General features: G+C 48.8%; 1 protein-coding gene across 3 annotated transcripts in view; it reads left to right on the top strand.

Annotated features, from left to right (window-relative positions):
* The window catches only part of FBXO34 (F-box protein 34), a 37,940-nt gene extending 23,109 nt beyond the window's left edge, over nt 1–14,831 (top strand). The window contains exons 3-4 of one of the 3 annotated variants that reach the window (XM_067295138.1): nt 3,033–3,228; nt 12,089–14,831. In XM_067295138.1, coding sequence (XP_067151239.1) covers nt 3,152–3,228; nt 12,089–14,273 — 2,262 coding nt within the window. In that variant the 5' untranslated portion in view covers nt 3,033–3,151 and the 3' untranslated portion in view covers nt 14,274–14,831. Of the gene's footprint in view, nt 1–3,032; nt 3,229–3,502; nt 3,648–9,462; nt 9,509–12,088 lie in introns of those variants that run through there. The other 2 variants (XM_067295139.1, XM_067295140.1) reach the window with 2 other exon arrangements.
* Nucleotides 14,832–15,239: the final 408 nt, after the last annotated feature.

Genomic DNA, 15,239 nt, shown 5'->3' with positions numbered 1-15,239 from the left:
ATCTGAGTTCCCTTTTGAAATACTTGCCGTTGCTTTCTTCTGTGTCCTGAGCGTGTCGATGGTCTTTGCCTGGCTGACACAGTGCTATGGCCCTTGCAGAGCCAGAGAGCACCCTAGAGCTAGCCTGTGGGTCAGGTGCGTGATTGCAAGGGGACCCTTTGGGTTTGGACACTCTTGGTTTAGACCCTTGCACCTTATTTGTTAATATTTGGCACTAAAGGCAGTAACTCGGAATGAAAATGCGACTGGCAGGGGCTATATTGCTTTTGCCAACAGTGTGACTTCTGTTTGGAACCGGACCCTAGGGCATTACCTCCTGGCTGAAAAAAGCAAATTTTCTGCCAGGGTGAGCCCATCCTTTGAGCTGTTTTTTATACAAGTTAATGCTGCTACTGTTTAAAACAGACGTGTTCATTGCAAAAAAAAAAAAAACCAAAAACCTTTAGTTACCACCACACCTAAAGCTTCCCGAGGCTGTAGTGCATTGCTCCATAGGTGAAGAGACCTTTCCCCTCCTCCCACGTGAGCCAATTTTTCCTTAACTGCAGCAGCAGCTCAAAAATGATGGTAAGATGGGGAGTTTTGTGGGACTGCTCAGTGAGCTGCCGTCCGTTTCTTAGCGAACATGATGCTTCACACTGCCAACATCTGACTCCTTCCCACATCTTGTGCATAGAGGCATATGCTTGGGTGTGGTTGCTAAAAAGAAAAACAACCCGATTGGCCTTTTGGTTTCCTCTTCTGTTTTGCTTATTTGCGCATCCGTATTTCGGTTCTCAAGCTGCACTCGGCTCTGCAAAGCTAACCCCACGGCTGATGTACCTTGTGATAAGCAACGACCCCGGTTGAGGAGGACGCAGGGGCTGTAAAAAGGCAGTAAGTATCTCTGTGCTAGCTTAGATGCTGGGGTTTAGGCTCACAAGCCCAGCTTTTTGCTACTTGCCTGGTAGGAATTTGCCGGTAGCTTGCTGCCCCTAATAGGCTATTTTAGCTCTTTTCTGTGTACCAGCAGCGAGAGGAGGGGAAGCAGCACGCTTTGCACAGAGCTGCGGCGTGATCTGGGCTGCGGCGCCCGTGGGAACTCGCCTGCGCCCACTTTGTCGGCTTCTGCTTTCGTCTGGTAGGTGTTGGTCCCCTCGCGGACGTGCGGCAGGCTGTGATGTGACGGCGCGGCCGCCTCTGCGTGGGTTGGCGTTATGCCTGCCTCGGCCTGAACAAGTTATCCTGGTGGCTTCGCTTCTCGAGCTTGCTTTTTCCTGAAAATGAGATCTTTTCGATTTCAATTTTTTGTCAGGCTTTTTATCACTTACTTTTTTTTCCTTTATGCTCGGCGAAGGAGTAGGACTAGGGCAAAGCGTCTAGTGTTGCTCACCGGGAGTATATAGTGACTTTTGCATTTCTCTTACTGCTTGCTTACTGCTACTGTACTTAAAGGGGAAGAGTTTTAGCTAGTAAAAAAAGTGACCAGCCGCCTTAAAAATGGTGTGGTTGCATTTGTTTGGGTGTGGATATAATCGTGTTTCTGTGATACGGTTCCTGCTGAGTCTGAAACGCTGGTGTCAGTACAGCTAGAAGCCAGACAAAAGCTTGGATAAAAGTCAGAGTTTCAGTGCTTCTCTTACTGACGGCTCATGAGCGAGTAATGATTTTTGGTTTAACTTTTAGTTTTCATACAACACTAGGCGTATGCTTTCCCTGTGCATTGCTGTTTGTGAATGTCTGGTTTGCATCGTGTTTGTGGATGTATATTTTACAGCGCCCAAAACTTCAGAAGTTTTGGTCGATGTTGCTGATTTTGTTGCCCCTGTTTCACCCTTGCAGGTGGGCTTGTTAGAGGCCGTGGTTAATGTAGTGAAGACGGTGTTTAACTAGAAAGCGTTGATTGCTGCTGCTGTTGACGATGGCAATCTAAGGCCTTGCTTTTGTGAATCTGTGGAGTAGAGGGCACGCTATCGTCCTCCAGCTTTGCCCGCGTAACGCCTCGGTCTTCTCGGTCCAACACATTTCTGTGTTGTGTAGAGTTCAGCACATATTTCGTGAAGCTTGGAATGTGTTTATATAATATTTTATATATTATTTCAGGCTCCTGCTTACTCAAACGTAGGCAAACGGTTAACCTCTCCTTCACCGCCGCTCGAGAAACCGTGAAATGGCTATAGCTGCCCTATCAAGTCAGCTGGGTCTAAACTGCCTTCTGCTTCTCCTCCTGGAAAGTCAGTCACCCTGAAAGCCGTTTCGCAGGGAGCGTGGCTGCCGAGCCGGAGTGGACTTCCCAGGCCAGGAGAAGCGCTTAGCGGCAATGTCGCCTGGCCCTCAGGGGAGGAAGCAAACCACCTTTAAAGCTGCCTGCCGGCAACTCGAGCTCGGCCGACTGAGTCCTTCCCGGGCGCTTCCGCCGTGTCGCTTTTTCCGCTTACGTTCCAGCTCGAAGGCCGCTGTTCTCTCGCTGTCCAAGCGCGTTGATTCGGTGGTAACAGCGTCTCCCCCAAGGACAAGGCGTCGAAGGCGGCACCCTTGCGCGCGCGGGAGAGATACGGCGGGACGGCCTTGTTTTGGTGAACTCCGCCGCCTTATCTGCGCGTGATGCAAAGGCCGGGCGGCTCTGGCCGTGCTCGGGGGCGGCCCGCTGCCCCGCTCGCTTCGCGTCCTTTCCGAAGCCCGGCGCGCCGCTCCGATTAGAGCCGACGTGACTCCCGGGCGGCGTCACGGCTTGCCGCTGCCGGCGGTCCGCCCCGGGAACGCGGCGCCGGGCTCGCGAGCCGGCGGGAGACCTCGCGCGCGCCGTCAGCCGTCAGCGCGGCTCTGGGAGGCGCAGGCCTCCGCCGGGGCGCTTGCGTAAGGGCTGCGGCCGCGTATAAGGCACGGCGTCGTATGTGCCGAAACTCCAGTCGTGATACCGGCACGAGGGCGGTACGTTCTTCTCATTTATATTCTCTGCACGCTGTATATATATTATATATATATTTCCCTCTTGTCCTCAAATCAGCACTGTCGTCTCACGCGATCCCCTTGTTTCCCTCTCGTCCCTTCAGTTCCCAGGCGGCAGAGCCACGGCGACGCTCCGGGGCACGGCGAGCCGATGAGGGCGCCTCGGGCCCGCGGCGGGATGGACTGGCAGTGACGGCGTGCCTTAGCCGGAGCGGCGGTGAGGATGAGGAGTTCCTGCAGAGCTGGCCTCCACAGGGAACCGCTCAGCGCCGCAGCGTCTCCCTTCCTCCAAGTCAAACGGTATGAGCGGACCGGCCGGGGCCGGCGCTGGTTAAATCTCTAGCGCCGAGCGCTCCTTCGCCCTGCTTTGCTGCTGCGTGGTGTGCCGCTCGCGTATTTGGACCGAAGTCTTGCTTTTGGCTAGTCTTTGTTTCGAAGTGAAATGTTGTAATGGCTTAAGGGCAGAAATGTTCTTTGACATTTTTATTTGATAATGACAACTACAGATTCGCTACAGCTGGTACAGTGCTTGGAGAAGCCTTTGATTTATTTTTTTATTTTTTTTTCTTTTTAGCAACAGCTGTAAATTAATTTGGGAATATGGCTTTGAAGTAAAACTGAACTGGAGAGCGGCTTGCCATAGCAGGCTTTAACATATGCAGTCAGCTTAAAGCAAGCGAAGTGCTGGCAATCGTTGTAGCAGTCTGCCTTGCTATGGAGTAAGTAATTAGATTAGCTTAAGCTCATATTCTGTATTGCTTGCTCTCCTGCGCCTCTTCTTAATAAGAAATGCACGATTGATTTGGAGCCCTTGTGCTTATGTGACAATTAAGCGAACGCCTCTCACTGCATCTCGTTATAGGAACACCGCACAGAACAACTTGTCCTTATGCAAATGCAAGAACATGCCAGTTTGAGTTCAGGCTACTCAAATAAAATAAAATTTTTTTCTTTCTTTTTTTTTTTCCCTTTTTCTGAGATTAAGATTCTTAAGCTTCCTCAGTCTGGAGGATGAGAGCCAACTTTCTGGTTTCCCAAAGCTGTGTGGGTTTAAAGCAGACGTTAACCTTTGCTCTCTGTGGTTGGGTAGGCAGCGCATACTCGCGCCGTTGGTCTGATAGTGATTCAGCGCTGGAAAAGACCTCCTGGGTCACCCAGCCCCTTGCTTTCCCAGGCGGTATCTCGCATAATCCGGTTTTGTAAACTCAGAAGTCTAGCCTAAAATCAGCTACGTTTTGCCCCTCTCCTGCCCTAGATCAAGCTGTTACTGAACGTGGCAGATCTAACTGTATGGTTAGAAACTTCCTCTGAATCCTAGGCTGAGCGTTGGTGCCAGCTTGTATTCCTTGGAGCCTGTGCTTATGTTGCCGTTTTGTTAGGAAGGGCTTCGTCTCTGTGGTTTACCCTTTTGCTGTACTCTGCAAACAGCAGTTGTATTCCCTCTGCCACGGTTTTGCTGCGCTAAACCACCCCAGCGTTTTCCAGTAGCGTCGTAAATACTGACTGTCATCATCGTTCCCAGCCTGGGCGCATCTCCTCCGAGCCGTGACCAGAGCTGCGTGCCAAGCTCCAGGGGAGATCTTGCAGGAGGGGTTTGCTGCGGTGCCGGTAGCGCCTTATCATAGGATTGCCTCCGTTCGCCTCTGCGTCGCGGAGGTGTCGGGAGCTAATCTGCCCTTCCTAGGTGCCTCCAAAACTTCTTGGTATTCAGCCTCACCATCTGCACTTTAAAATACTGTCCCGTTTCTGTTACTTGGTGTTTTGTTCCTCCTCTGCATTGGTGATGCCTTTCCTTTCTAGCAGTGCAGCTGCAGCATTTGTGCTGCGGTCGTTCTTAACTTCTGAAGTCCACGCGAGTAAGACGTCGTACGTGTCCTTTGTCTGGAAAGATCATTTTCTTCGAGAACCCTCAGGTTGGTCTGGCATATTGAACTCTCCCCTCTCCCCTCTTCTCTCTGTGTCTTTGTAATCCTCTTTGCTTGCAAAATGCCTTTTATATTCCAGTCAGGCTAGCAGGCCCGTAGAGGCTGAGCTCTCACCCTTCTTTTCCTCCCTTGCAGTGTCACCTTCAATATGTGCGACACGTTTGCCTAAGCCATTAAAATATGGTTGCCTCTCAGGAGGTTTAAAATTCCTGCTTCTTGGCCTGTAATTTATGAATCTAATCTATTTTGGATTCTGAAATTAAAATGAGCCTCTCCTTCCAGTTTTCATGAAGCTTCTTGAGGTCCCCTTGGCTTCTCTTGGTCACTTCCACATTCTTGTTCAGATTAACCCCTGGCCTTTTGCCCTTGTGATCAACCTTAGCACCCCTCTTCAAAACCAAAGCAAACTCAAAAATTGAGTATTTCGGGGTCTGCCTAGAGTAGTCCTGATCTCTGCCCTGACCTTGCTTACAGCCCTCTTTGTCCCCCTGTCCTTTCTCACAAACTGACGAACCTTTTACTGTTTCTTTATATTTAATATCTTTACAGGGACTAACACTTCACCGGTTCTCACGCGTATTCCTAGGCTTTTTGATCTCTAAGATAAAACTTTCCAGGTGATTTGAAACCTGTGTGTGCTTCCTATACCCTTTGCAAGGTAGTGACATGTTCAGTTGGAGTTTCTTCTGCTCTGGGTTGGGATGGCATCTGTGTAATGGAAATGCCTTTTGACTCCTGGAGAATGCCTCCCGGGTCAAGCTGTCTGCGGTGAAATCCTCTGTACCTCAGTCCAGCTGACTTCATGAACTCCTTTAGGTCTTGAGTTTTGAAAGAACAAACTGACGATTTGCCTTCAGACTTGTTTTTGCTTATTCTTTCTTTTTAACTGTGAGTCTCCTCATAATAGCGCAATCCAAGGTTAGTTTCTGCAGCCTTTCATACGTTCTCATGTACGTACAAAGACGAAGACTAAATAGCGTCGCTTCATGCTGGTTCGTTAACTGTTTAATGAAGAAATGTGTTGGCTGTGGTGTCCAAGAAGATCTTGGCCCTGTGGCCATTAACAAATTAGAGAATGAATGTTAAGTCAAGGAAGGTAACGTTTCTGGAAGGAAATACATCACTGTTTCTGTAATATCGGGAATCTCTGTCTCTGTAGCTCTGATCAGCTCTGAGCAGAAGCCCTATAAACCCACCACTTTTTTTTTTTTTTTTTTGCTATCCTTCTCCTCAATGTTTCCTTGAGCAGATTTATACACGTGATTCCCTCTCATCCCTTAGTCTGCTGCACCCCAGGCATGCAGGCTGTCCCAGCATTTGAGCAAAGTGTTTTTGGAGCAGCTTGTAACCCTGAATACCCAATTTTTCTGTTGATGTTCTTCCCCTCTGTGTTATTTCATCCCTGCGTCATCCATAGTATGATTGGGAAGGAGGGGACGTGGGTTGGAGCTTTCTCAGGCTGAACAAAGAATTGTTTCTACGTCATCCGCTTCACAGTACGCGCTCTTGTACAGAAGCCTGGCAAAGGGATGCCACTTTGCCTAGGTGACCCTAGAAAATAGCTGAGGCAGCTGTGGTTTATGCTGCGGGGCGCACGGGTGTGCGTTTACTTAAAATGGGTTTAAAGCACGTTAATGGGTGGGAGCCCTCAAACGTGAGCGCGGGGTCATCTAATCTGTGCATAAAGCTTGGCTGTGCAATCTGTCACCGAAAACTCTCAGCTCGGTGAAGGTCTTAGGATCTCGGCATGACTTTTAGCTCCTGTGTAGCTGTATTAGCGTGTCATTCCCCCCACGTCCCCCCAGGTCAGGTTACTTGAACGTCCGACGTGGTAGGGCAGGCTGTGGGGGATCCAACATTAACCTTTAGGCACCTACATTGCATTTTGGCTCCTAGGCTCTTCTTCCACATCTGGCCTTTACCCCAGGTGAAGGGACACAGCTTCTCCCAGCCACTCTTTCCCCCCGCGGTCACTTGACCAAACTGGTGGCCCATGCATATCGGGTTTGCTCCCGGTCCCTCCCTGCGGAGCCCGCTAGGAGAGCGCTGCTTCAGCAGTCACGGGCCTTCGGCTTCACCTGCGCGGTCTGCCGCAGCGCGCATCCCCCCTGCTCCCCGCTGGATGCATGGAAGTTGCAGGCGCTGGGGGGGCCAGAAGCGGTTGCTTTAGTACAAAGTCAGCGTTGCAGGGGAGCGGCGTTTCTAAAAGTCGGATTCCTCCGCAGCTCAGAAGCGAACCACCCTTCGGTCTGGAGCTTCTCCAAGCTTGGACGCTTGCCACGCACCGGAGCAAACTCCGGTGAGCAGCAGCGCGCCGTCCACCCTGGCTGCTCGGCCGGGACTTTCCCACCCGGCAGAATCCCGGGAATGCCTTTGAAGCAACGCTGGGGCTGCCTCGCCTTGCCCCGCCAGTGCACAGGGCTGGAAACGGCCCCGGAGAGCAGGCCCAAAGGACCCCCCGAGTCCTGCCAGAAACAACAAGCGGCTGACCGTAGTTAACTGTTGCACAGTACTCTGATTTCCATAAATGCCCCTATCCCTTACAGAGGAGCTCAGTTTTCTAAGTGGAGAAATGGATGCCAGGGAAGAGAAGCGCCTTGCCAGAGGTGATGTGTGGTGCGGGTTTTTATTATTGTTGTTTTTTCTTTCTTTTGGCTTACGCCTTTTGCTAGCAAGTCCGGAGGGTCTGCGCAGCGCCGTAGCTGGCGCCGCGCGTGCAGGCAGCAGCGCTAGCAGCTTTCGCAGGCTGGAGCTGGTGTTTACAAAAAGAAATCCACAGGAGACCTCGGGGTTTTGATTGAAAGTTTGGTCTTAAGCAAACCCTGCCGGTGCTTTGCCCGGAAAACTTGCAGTGTGGATGTGCTGTCCAAGTTTAGGGTGCTTTTCTGTTTGTGTGTGTGTGCGTGTGTTCTTGCTGGCCAGAGGAAATCTCTGCGTTTCACAGGGCATTGTGGGAATCGCTGCCCGAGGTGCAGGATGGGACATGTAGGCGATCGCTGGAGCCTAGGAAAAGTAGTAAAAACTGCATCTTTTCTGCCAGTTTTTCCTCTCCAGCATTAGGGATTTCCACTAAAGCAAATATATTATGTTTAGGCTGTTCTGATTTTAAAGATATGTAAATGCAAAAGGATGCGGAAAGGTTCTGGTCAACTCGGGACTGCAGTTTAGGGGCTTTTCCTTTGGTAGGGAAAAGAGGTGTGTGTGCACGCCTCTAAATGCATATATTTCTCTATCTGTCCCCTGTAGTAACTATCTTGATAAAACCATAGCGTGGGGGGGAAAAAGAAAAAAAAAGCCACAGCTGCAACTCGTGCAAACAGCGAGCTCATTCCAGAAGTTTAAGTATCCTGTTTTTCCTGTGTGCCCAAGACACGGCTGATTAGTACTGGGAAACCCGTCCCTTTTGTTTCACTGGCTGAAGGGTGGAATAACTGTTTAAAAGACAGCCCTGGGAGTTGTTTCCCTGCCAGTGATTCCTGGCAGAATTGTCTCTTATCAGCAATTCAGAACTGCACTTTTGGGATTGAAAGCTGCCTGCGCTTACTCTGTGAACTTCTAAAAAGTCAGTGTCTCTAAAGATAAAATTAGATAGCTTGATAACGTAAAGGGTGGAGGAAAGCAAACAGAATTATTCTGGTGTTACGTATCACAGGGAATTATCACTGACTTCACCTTTTTTTTTTTTTTTAACTATTTTTAGTGTTTTTAAATATTTAAAACCTTGCTGCAGCTGCCACAGTTCTCGGCTTGCCAGCGCTGAAGCGTCGCAGAAGGAAGGTAGACTGCGGGTGGGGACTGGGCTCTGGTTCACGTTCAGAGCAATTCCTGTTCTAATTCTAGCAGCTAGAGATGAAATCCGCCGCTGATGCGGTGCAGGGGGGAAGCTGAGTTATCTGTCTAAAATTTTTTACTTGTTAATGTTCACAGCAAAGTGTGTGTCGGGGCAGGGGGGAGCTTATTTTTCCGAGCAATACTTTCAGGTAAGGTCCATTGCTAAAATCCCTTTCAAAAAGGAGTTCTCCTTCCCACTGCCCAAAAATTTGGAGACAGGTAGCACTGTGATGCAGTTGGTCAGAGGGAATTAGCAATGTTCCTTTGTAGCTGTCTGAAGCCATTAAATGGAGGTTTTCTTTAATTCTGGGTCCGTTAAAATGGTGCACTGAACTGAATGCTGAATTCAAATGAGGCAATTATTCTGGCAGTAAAACTTCTGACTAAGGCATAATTTTGTTATGTAAATTATAACTTTTCAACCTTAAATGGTATTGTTGGCTTAGCCAGAGACTAACCGAAACACAGGAGGAAATATAACCTTAAATGAGAAATCCGTAATAGGTGAGGCATAACTTTACCCTTTGTCTTTCTCCAGGGACCAGAAATAGCTTTGAGCAGCTGAACCAACTTTGCTGGCTGAACATGTCCTCTAAGCATGTTGGAGCAACCAGTTTAGTCCTGTTCTTATTCGTATAATACCTGGTCTCACCTTCATCTGCGGTCCCTCTTAATGAAGGGTGTTGAACCGATTGTCCTGCCGGATTCCTGAAAATCGCTTGAAGAAAGCCTTTTAAAAACATATGCAGCTCGTCTTTCAAGCACCCCGGCGAGAAAACTCGCAGATGAAATTTGATCTTCCGTTCCTAGCTTGTGGGGTTTCAGTACGTGAAGTCGTGTATTTAATTGTATTCTCCTCTTCTCCCCAGGACAGTGTGGTGAGCAGCCATCGGAGCTTTTCGCTCTGTAGTCTGGGAAGCCAAAAAGCTCCTCTCCACAAGGCCCTTGTGGATGGAGAAGGGAGGACTGCAGGCGCCGTCCCCTGCAGCGGCTTGTTGCAGTGACTCGCCTGCTTCTCTTCTGCGTTGGTCTCTTGCCCGAGCATATTGGTGGCCTGACCCTGATGAGCTAGAAAGTGTAACTGAGATGAGGCAGATCCTCTAGAAAATTAGGCTGAAGCAAACCACAGCAGCCTCCTCGTCCTGTTCTGTTATTCATCTATTTCAGCATCCTAAGGTCTGTTTTATCAGATCATTGCAGTCTTAAGTCGCAACTCGGAAGGAAAGCAAAATAGCTCAGTTGCATTTTGGAAAGCAGACTAAAGCAGGAGGTGACCCAATTCCAACAAGAGCTGGAATTAACACACGCATGGAGAGAGAATTAACCCAGGGACTAGGTAGGCATATCTGCAGCCATGGGAGCTGTCTTATTGCCTCTGTAGATGGAGTGAAGATGGCTGTAGCACTCTGGTTGTGAAGAACGAGGTGATGCCCTCCATACAAAATGAGGAGGGGAGAGAACACAGCATCATTTGCTCTCTCTGCCTTCTGGCCTTCAAAGCACTGCACAGGACTGAGGGAAACCCCTAGGTTTTATGCACACTTGTGGAAAGGTGAATTAAGGCCTTCATTTTGATGTACTTCCCCCAAACCTCTCTGCTCAGACTTGTTGCCCATCCTCTCACCATTTAGCACCAGGGCCAGAAGGAGGAACCAAACCTTCAAGGGAAGGCAACAGTGAAGTAAACCATCTGCTCTAGTGCAAGAGGCTTCCTCTGCCTGGACAGGCTTGGATGATACCTGGCTGAGTTGTTGCCTTTGCGTACCAGTGTGTATTACGTCAGTGTTGAAAATGGAGCATCTTACTTTTGCAGCCTTCCTTCTGCTGCCTGTGGTGTCTCTGGCTCAGCTCTCCTTCCTGCCATGGGTTGCTCTGACCCTAAACCCCGAGTCTCCTCAGTCCTGGCTAAAAGGTGGAGAGGTCTACTGAAAAGCCAGCTGATCTGTAAGCTGTACACAGGGTTGCTCATACGGCGTTTCCGCATCTGCCACCAGCGACTTCCCTCTTGCAGCCATCCCGCGCTCGTCCGAGGGCTGGGTGAGCGGGTGTCAGCCCCGGCGTTACCCGTGTAGGCATCTCTTGGGAGCTGTGTGTCCCGGTCCCACCGCGGTGTGGTGGGAAAGAGTCTGATTGGACTCTTGGCTACGTCCTTCTAGGTAAAGACTTATCTTCTGTGTTAACTGCAGATATTATAACTATAAACCTGTCTGACTTTATAGACACGATGGTTTGACATTTTGAATTAAAAGCAGTTTTTAGACTAGAAATACAAAAAGCAACAAAACTGTTTTGGTGAGGGCTGTAAGGGGAAACCCTGTTCAGTGCCTGTGTGTGTCGGTATCTGTGTCGTTAGGATGAATGTGGCATTAAACTTGCTGTTTTTAAACTAATGAGCGTGGATTATCCCAGTTTCAGAAAGGAGGCTTTTTATCGTAGCAATTCAAAGATTACCATGGAAACGTAATCTATAGATAGTTCCGTAATATGCTTATGTGATAGTCCTGGGAGAAGAGCCTGAAGTCTCCTGATAATTGGATCCTATGTGGCAGCACCTTGAGCTTTTGCATTTTCAAGCTTTTAGTTGAAAATGACTCCCAAGATAAGGATTCCTCCAGGAAAGGAGGAATTGAGTGCCTGCGACCACTGTGCAAGTGCCGTTACTGCTATAGTGTCAGTGGTGTCCAAGTGTCTCCTTCATAGCTGTTAAATCCTTAAGCGTAAAAATACTTACTTGAAAGCGGTTCTCTTCAGCCACAGTTGATGCTTCTGTTGCTTTTTTTTTTTTTTCCCCTTTTTCCAGCTATCTTATATAACACAGTTACCCTTACGGGAAAGTACACCAACTTTGCCATCATATTAAAGGATAGATTTCATTTTGGGAGGTATTAGGAGATTGGATATCTTATGGGATCGCTGTTGATCAATATGATTACAATTGCTAACTTCCCTTTTCAGTTTTATCCACTCTTTGTGTGCTGAAAAGAGTTTATATAGCTGGTAGCTACTGTCAGGATAAGTCCTTTGACCCACATGGGCCTTACAGCTGGATTAAGAAGTGAATGGACCAAAGGATTGTTCTAACTCTAGAATGAATTAGTAGCTATAATTACACAATGGATATAACTTAAAGTTTTTTCCTTGGAACTCCATGGAAACAGGTTTCTCTAATGGGAAGATCTCTGCCATCCTTAAGGCTGTAATTGTATTGCAAGACGTGAGTAGAAGTCCTCCAGGGTGAATGCTGCAGCCTGGTTGCTGCTTTTCCTTTTTCCCGTGGCTCCTTTTGAGGTGTGGGCTGCTTGACACAGAGTGGGAGGTACGATGGTGCCTACTCTGGGCCTTGTTCTCTAATTCCAGGCAGGCATATTTTGCGACTATAATTTCTTCCCTTTCTGTTCTTCTAGGGTTTCTGGTATGCACTTAAAGCCATATCTCAAGTTACAGAAGAAAGAGCGATCTCCAGAAATAAGCCAGGATTCCCTGAGAGGTCCACCTATGAGCCATCAAAGAGCAACGCAAGAAGAAAAATATACTAACAACCGCACAAAACTGAGCGTTTTCCCCAAACCCTCCCTCGTGACTCCATCTCGAAAGCTTTTGGGAATTATTTATCCGAATACTATGTGCAATATGAATGGGAAAGCTCCAGCAGATGGTCCGAGTGCAAGGGAAAAGAAGAACGCCCTGTCTGCAACGATCCACCAGGGAGAAGAAGGGGAAGGTCCTCTGGATGTCTGGGCTGTAGTGAAGCCTGGCAATACCAAGGAGAAGATCGCTTTCTTTGCAGCCCAGCAGTGCAGCAGCAGCAGCCGGTTAGGCTCCATGAAAATCAAAAGCACGTGGGATATCGACGGAAGAGCAGCTAAACGAAGGAAAAAATCGGTAGATCTTAAAAAAGCCAAGATTCAGTTAGAAAGAATGAGGGAGGCGAACGCGAGGTGCTCTCCGCCGGAGCCGTTTGCCTGCGGCATTGAGCACTGCTCTGTGCATTGCGTTAACGACAACGGCGAGGGCGTGTTCCCGGGCCGATCGCTCTCCGTCATAGAGATGGTGGCGTTTCTGGAGCAGCGAGCAAGTGCTTTACTGGTGGACTGCGCTAAAACCTGCCCCTCCGCCTCTACCACGAGGCCGAGCGCTCAGCCGAAAGGTGCGCTTCCCGCTTCAGACCCCTTCTCTTCGGTGGGGGCCTGCGAAGTCCATCCTGAGAAAGGAACTTGTGGCAGTAGCGAGCAGCAGCAGAGCGAGCCCGTGCGCGTGCTGGACATGGTGGCCAAGCTGGAGTCGGAGTGCCTGCGGCGCCAGAGCGAGCGCGAAGCCGGGAGCCTCTCGCGGAACAACAGCTTCCGCAGAAACGTCGGCCGGGTGCTGCTGGCCAACGGCACCCAGGCCGAGAGCGAGGTGGGGAAGGCGTCTTCTGAAGCCCTTGGTCAGGGCGAAAGTTTGGAAGACGCCGGGGTAGCAGAGGCTGGGTACAGAGCAAAGTGTGGCCCTTTGGGTGACACTGAGCTATGGGAAGGTGCTGCCTCTGCTCGGCAGCCTTTTCCTTCTGGGCTGGATACTCACATGGGGAATGGGAATTCGGGACTCGCTCATGCAGTGTTGGCAATAACCGCTGGCAGGAGCGATTCTGAAATGCGAATCGAGCCTCCCCTATCTCTCCCATCTGCGTGTCTGGCCGCTGCCACATTGCCACCGGGTTCCTTGCAGAGCCAGAACGCGACTGTTGATTGTGCATCGAATGAGCCTGTGATTCTTCCCAAGCAGCACCTGCATCCTGCTAGGAAGGAGTCCTTATGCATCAGTATATCAGTCACCAAGACTGAGAAAGGGTGCAGGAAAGATAAGCTTTTGAACTCCAGTTCTGGTGAAGATCCACTCCCGGGGAGGTTGTTTTTTCTCCAGTCCGACCAGCCTGCTGCTCAAGAGCAACAGCCACTAAGGGAAAGTACCCAAGAAAAGCCAGGAGAAGTAGCCCAAAATGAGGATGCTCTGGAATCTGAGAAATCATGTGTCAGAAACAGTGTCTCTGCAGAGCCGTTTGCTCTTTCTGTTCCTCCCACAGAAAGTGCTTTGCAAGTACTTGATGCTTCCTGCTTAAAAAGGCAGGTCTCGCATGACTTTTTGGAGACCAGGTTTAAGATTCAGCAGCTTTTGGAGCCTCAGCAGTATATGGCCTTCCTGCCTCACCACATCATAGTGAAGATCTTTGGATTGCTTCCTACCAGGAGTCTGGTTGCTCTAAAATGTACTTGCTACTACTTCAAATTTATCATTGAATACTACAACATCAGGCCAGCAGATTCCCGCTGGGTCCGCGATCCCCGCTACAGAGAGGATCCTTGCAAACAGTGCAAGAAGAAGTACGTGAAAGGGGATGTATCGCTGTGCCGGTGGCATCCTAAACCGTACTGTCAAGCTTTACCGTACGGGCCGGGGTATTGGATGTGCTGTCATAGGTCTCAGAAGGGCATCCCCGGCTGTAAGCTAGGTCTTCATGACAATCATTGGGTTCCTGCCTGCCACAGCTTTAACCGCGCTATTCATAAGAAAACCCGAGGAGTGGGAGCTGAAGCGGAAGAGGAATACTAGTGCACATACACTTTTCCTGCAAGATTGTTTGGGGTAGGAGGAAATTCTCATGCCTTGTGCTGTTTACAGTGTATATAATTGTCGTGTTTTTCACAGGGCTATGAAACTGCACATACTTAAACACAAGAGCCTTTACCTTTTAGATTAAAGATAGCTTTTAGTCCATCTATGTAAATAACACTATAAAAACTAATTGTACATACAGAGTCTACAGCTGGCTGAGCAATGTAATCACTACAATGCAGCTATGATAGTGTTGCGGCTATAGTTGTGTGTGTTTTTAAGTGTCTTGTTTCAAAAATCTGTATATCCTGTATAATATATGAATGTTTCTGAGAAGAAACTCTAAATAGGTAAAGGTCAACTTGTTTAAAGAATCTTCAAACAATTTAACTGGACAACCTTAAAATTAGACTAGAACAGATACATTATAGTAGTGCAGCAGTGGATAAAAAGAGAGGAATATTATTGTATAGTCAGAATATAAAAAGTTCTTGTCTTCCTTATCCATGTTGTCTGGTTATTTTTTTTTTTTACTGTAATAAAATGTGCATTCTAGATCTGCCTTATCTGACTTTCTTGTAAAACATTTTTTGCCCCAAAATAAAAATACTATAAAACGAGGCATAAATTTGGTGCCGTGATGTAGTTCAATCTTGCAGTATGCTTCCCCTAGAAATCTAGCCCTTATATTAAAAAGATGACTCAGAAAAATTCCTGCTGTAACACTCACAAATTCCAGCTTTTCCTTTCCCTCCCGTTAGCCTCGAGTACAGCAGAGACTAGACGAAGCCTCGCGTGGTCCTGAACGCCGGTGCTCGGCTTGCTGCTGGCGATGCGCAAGGCTTGCAAAAACTGGGATTGTCTGGTTTCGGTCTCACTTCTCAACCGTAGCGTGATTTTTGCGTAAACCTGCCCAAAGTATCGAGTCCCACTTGAGGTTGCTCAAGGATGGGGCTGGTGTCT

Source organism: Apteryx mantelli, chromosome 4 (genome assembly GCF_036417845.1).
Source record: "Apteryx mantelli isolate bAptMan1 chromosome 4, bAptMan1.hap1, whole genome shotgun sequence".
NCBI lineage: Eukaryota > Metazoa > Chordata > Aves > Apterygiformes > Apterygidae > Apteryx > Apteryx mantelli.
This window is presented reverse-complemented; position numbering and strand designations above follow the sequence as displayed.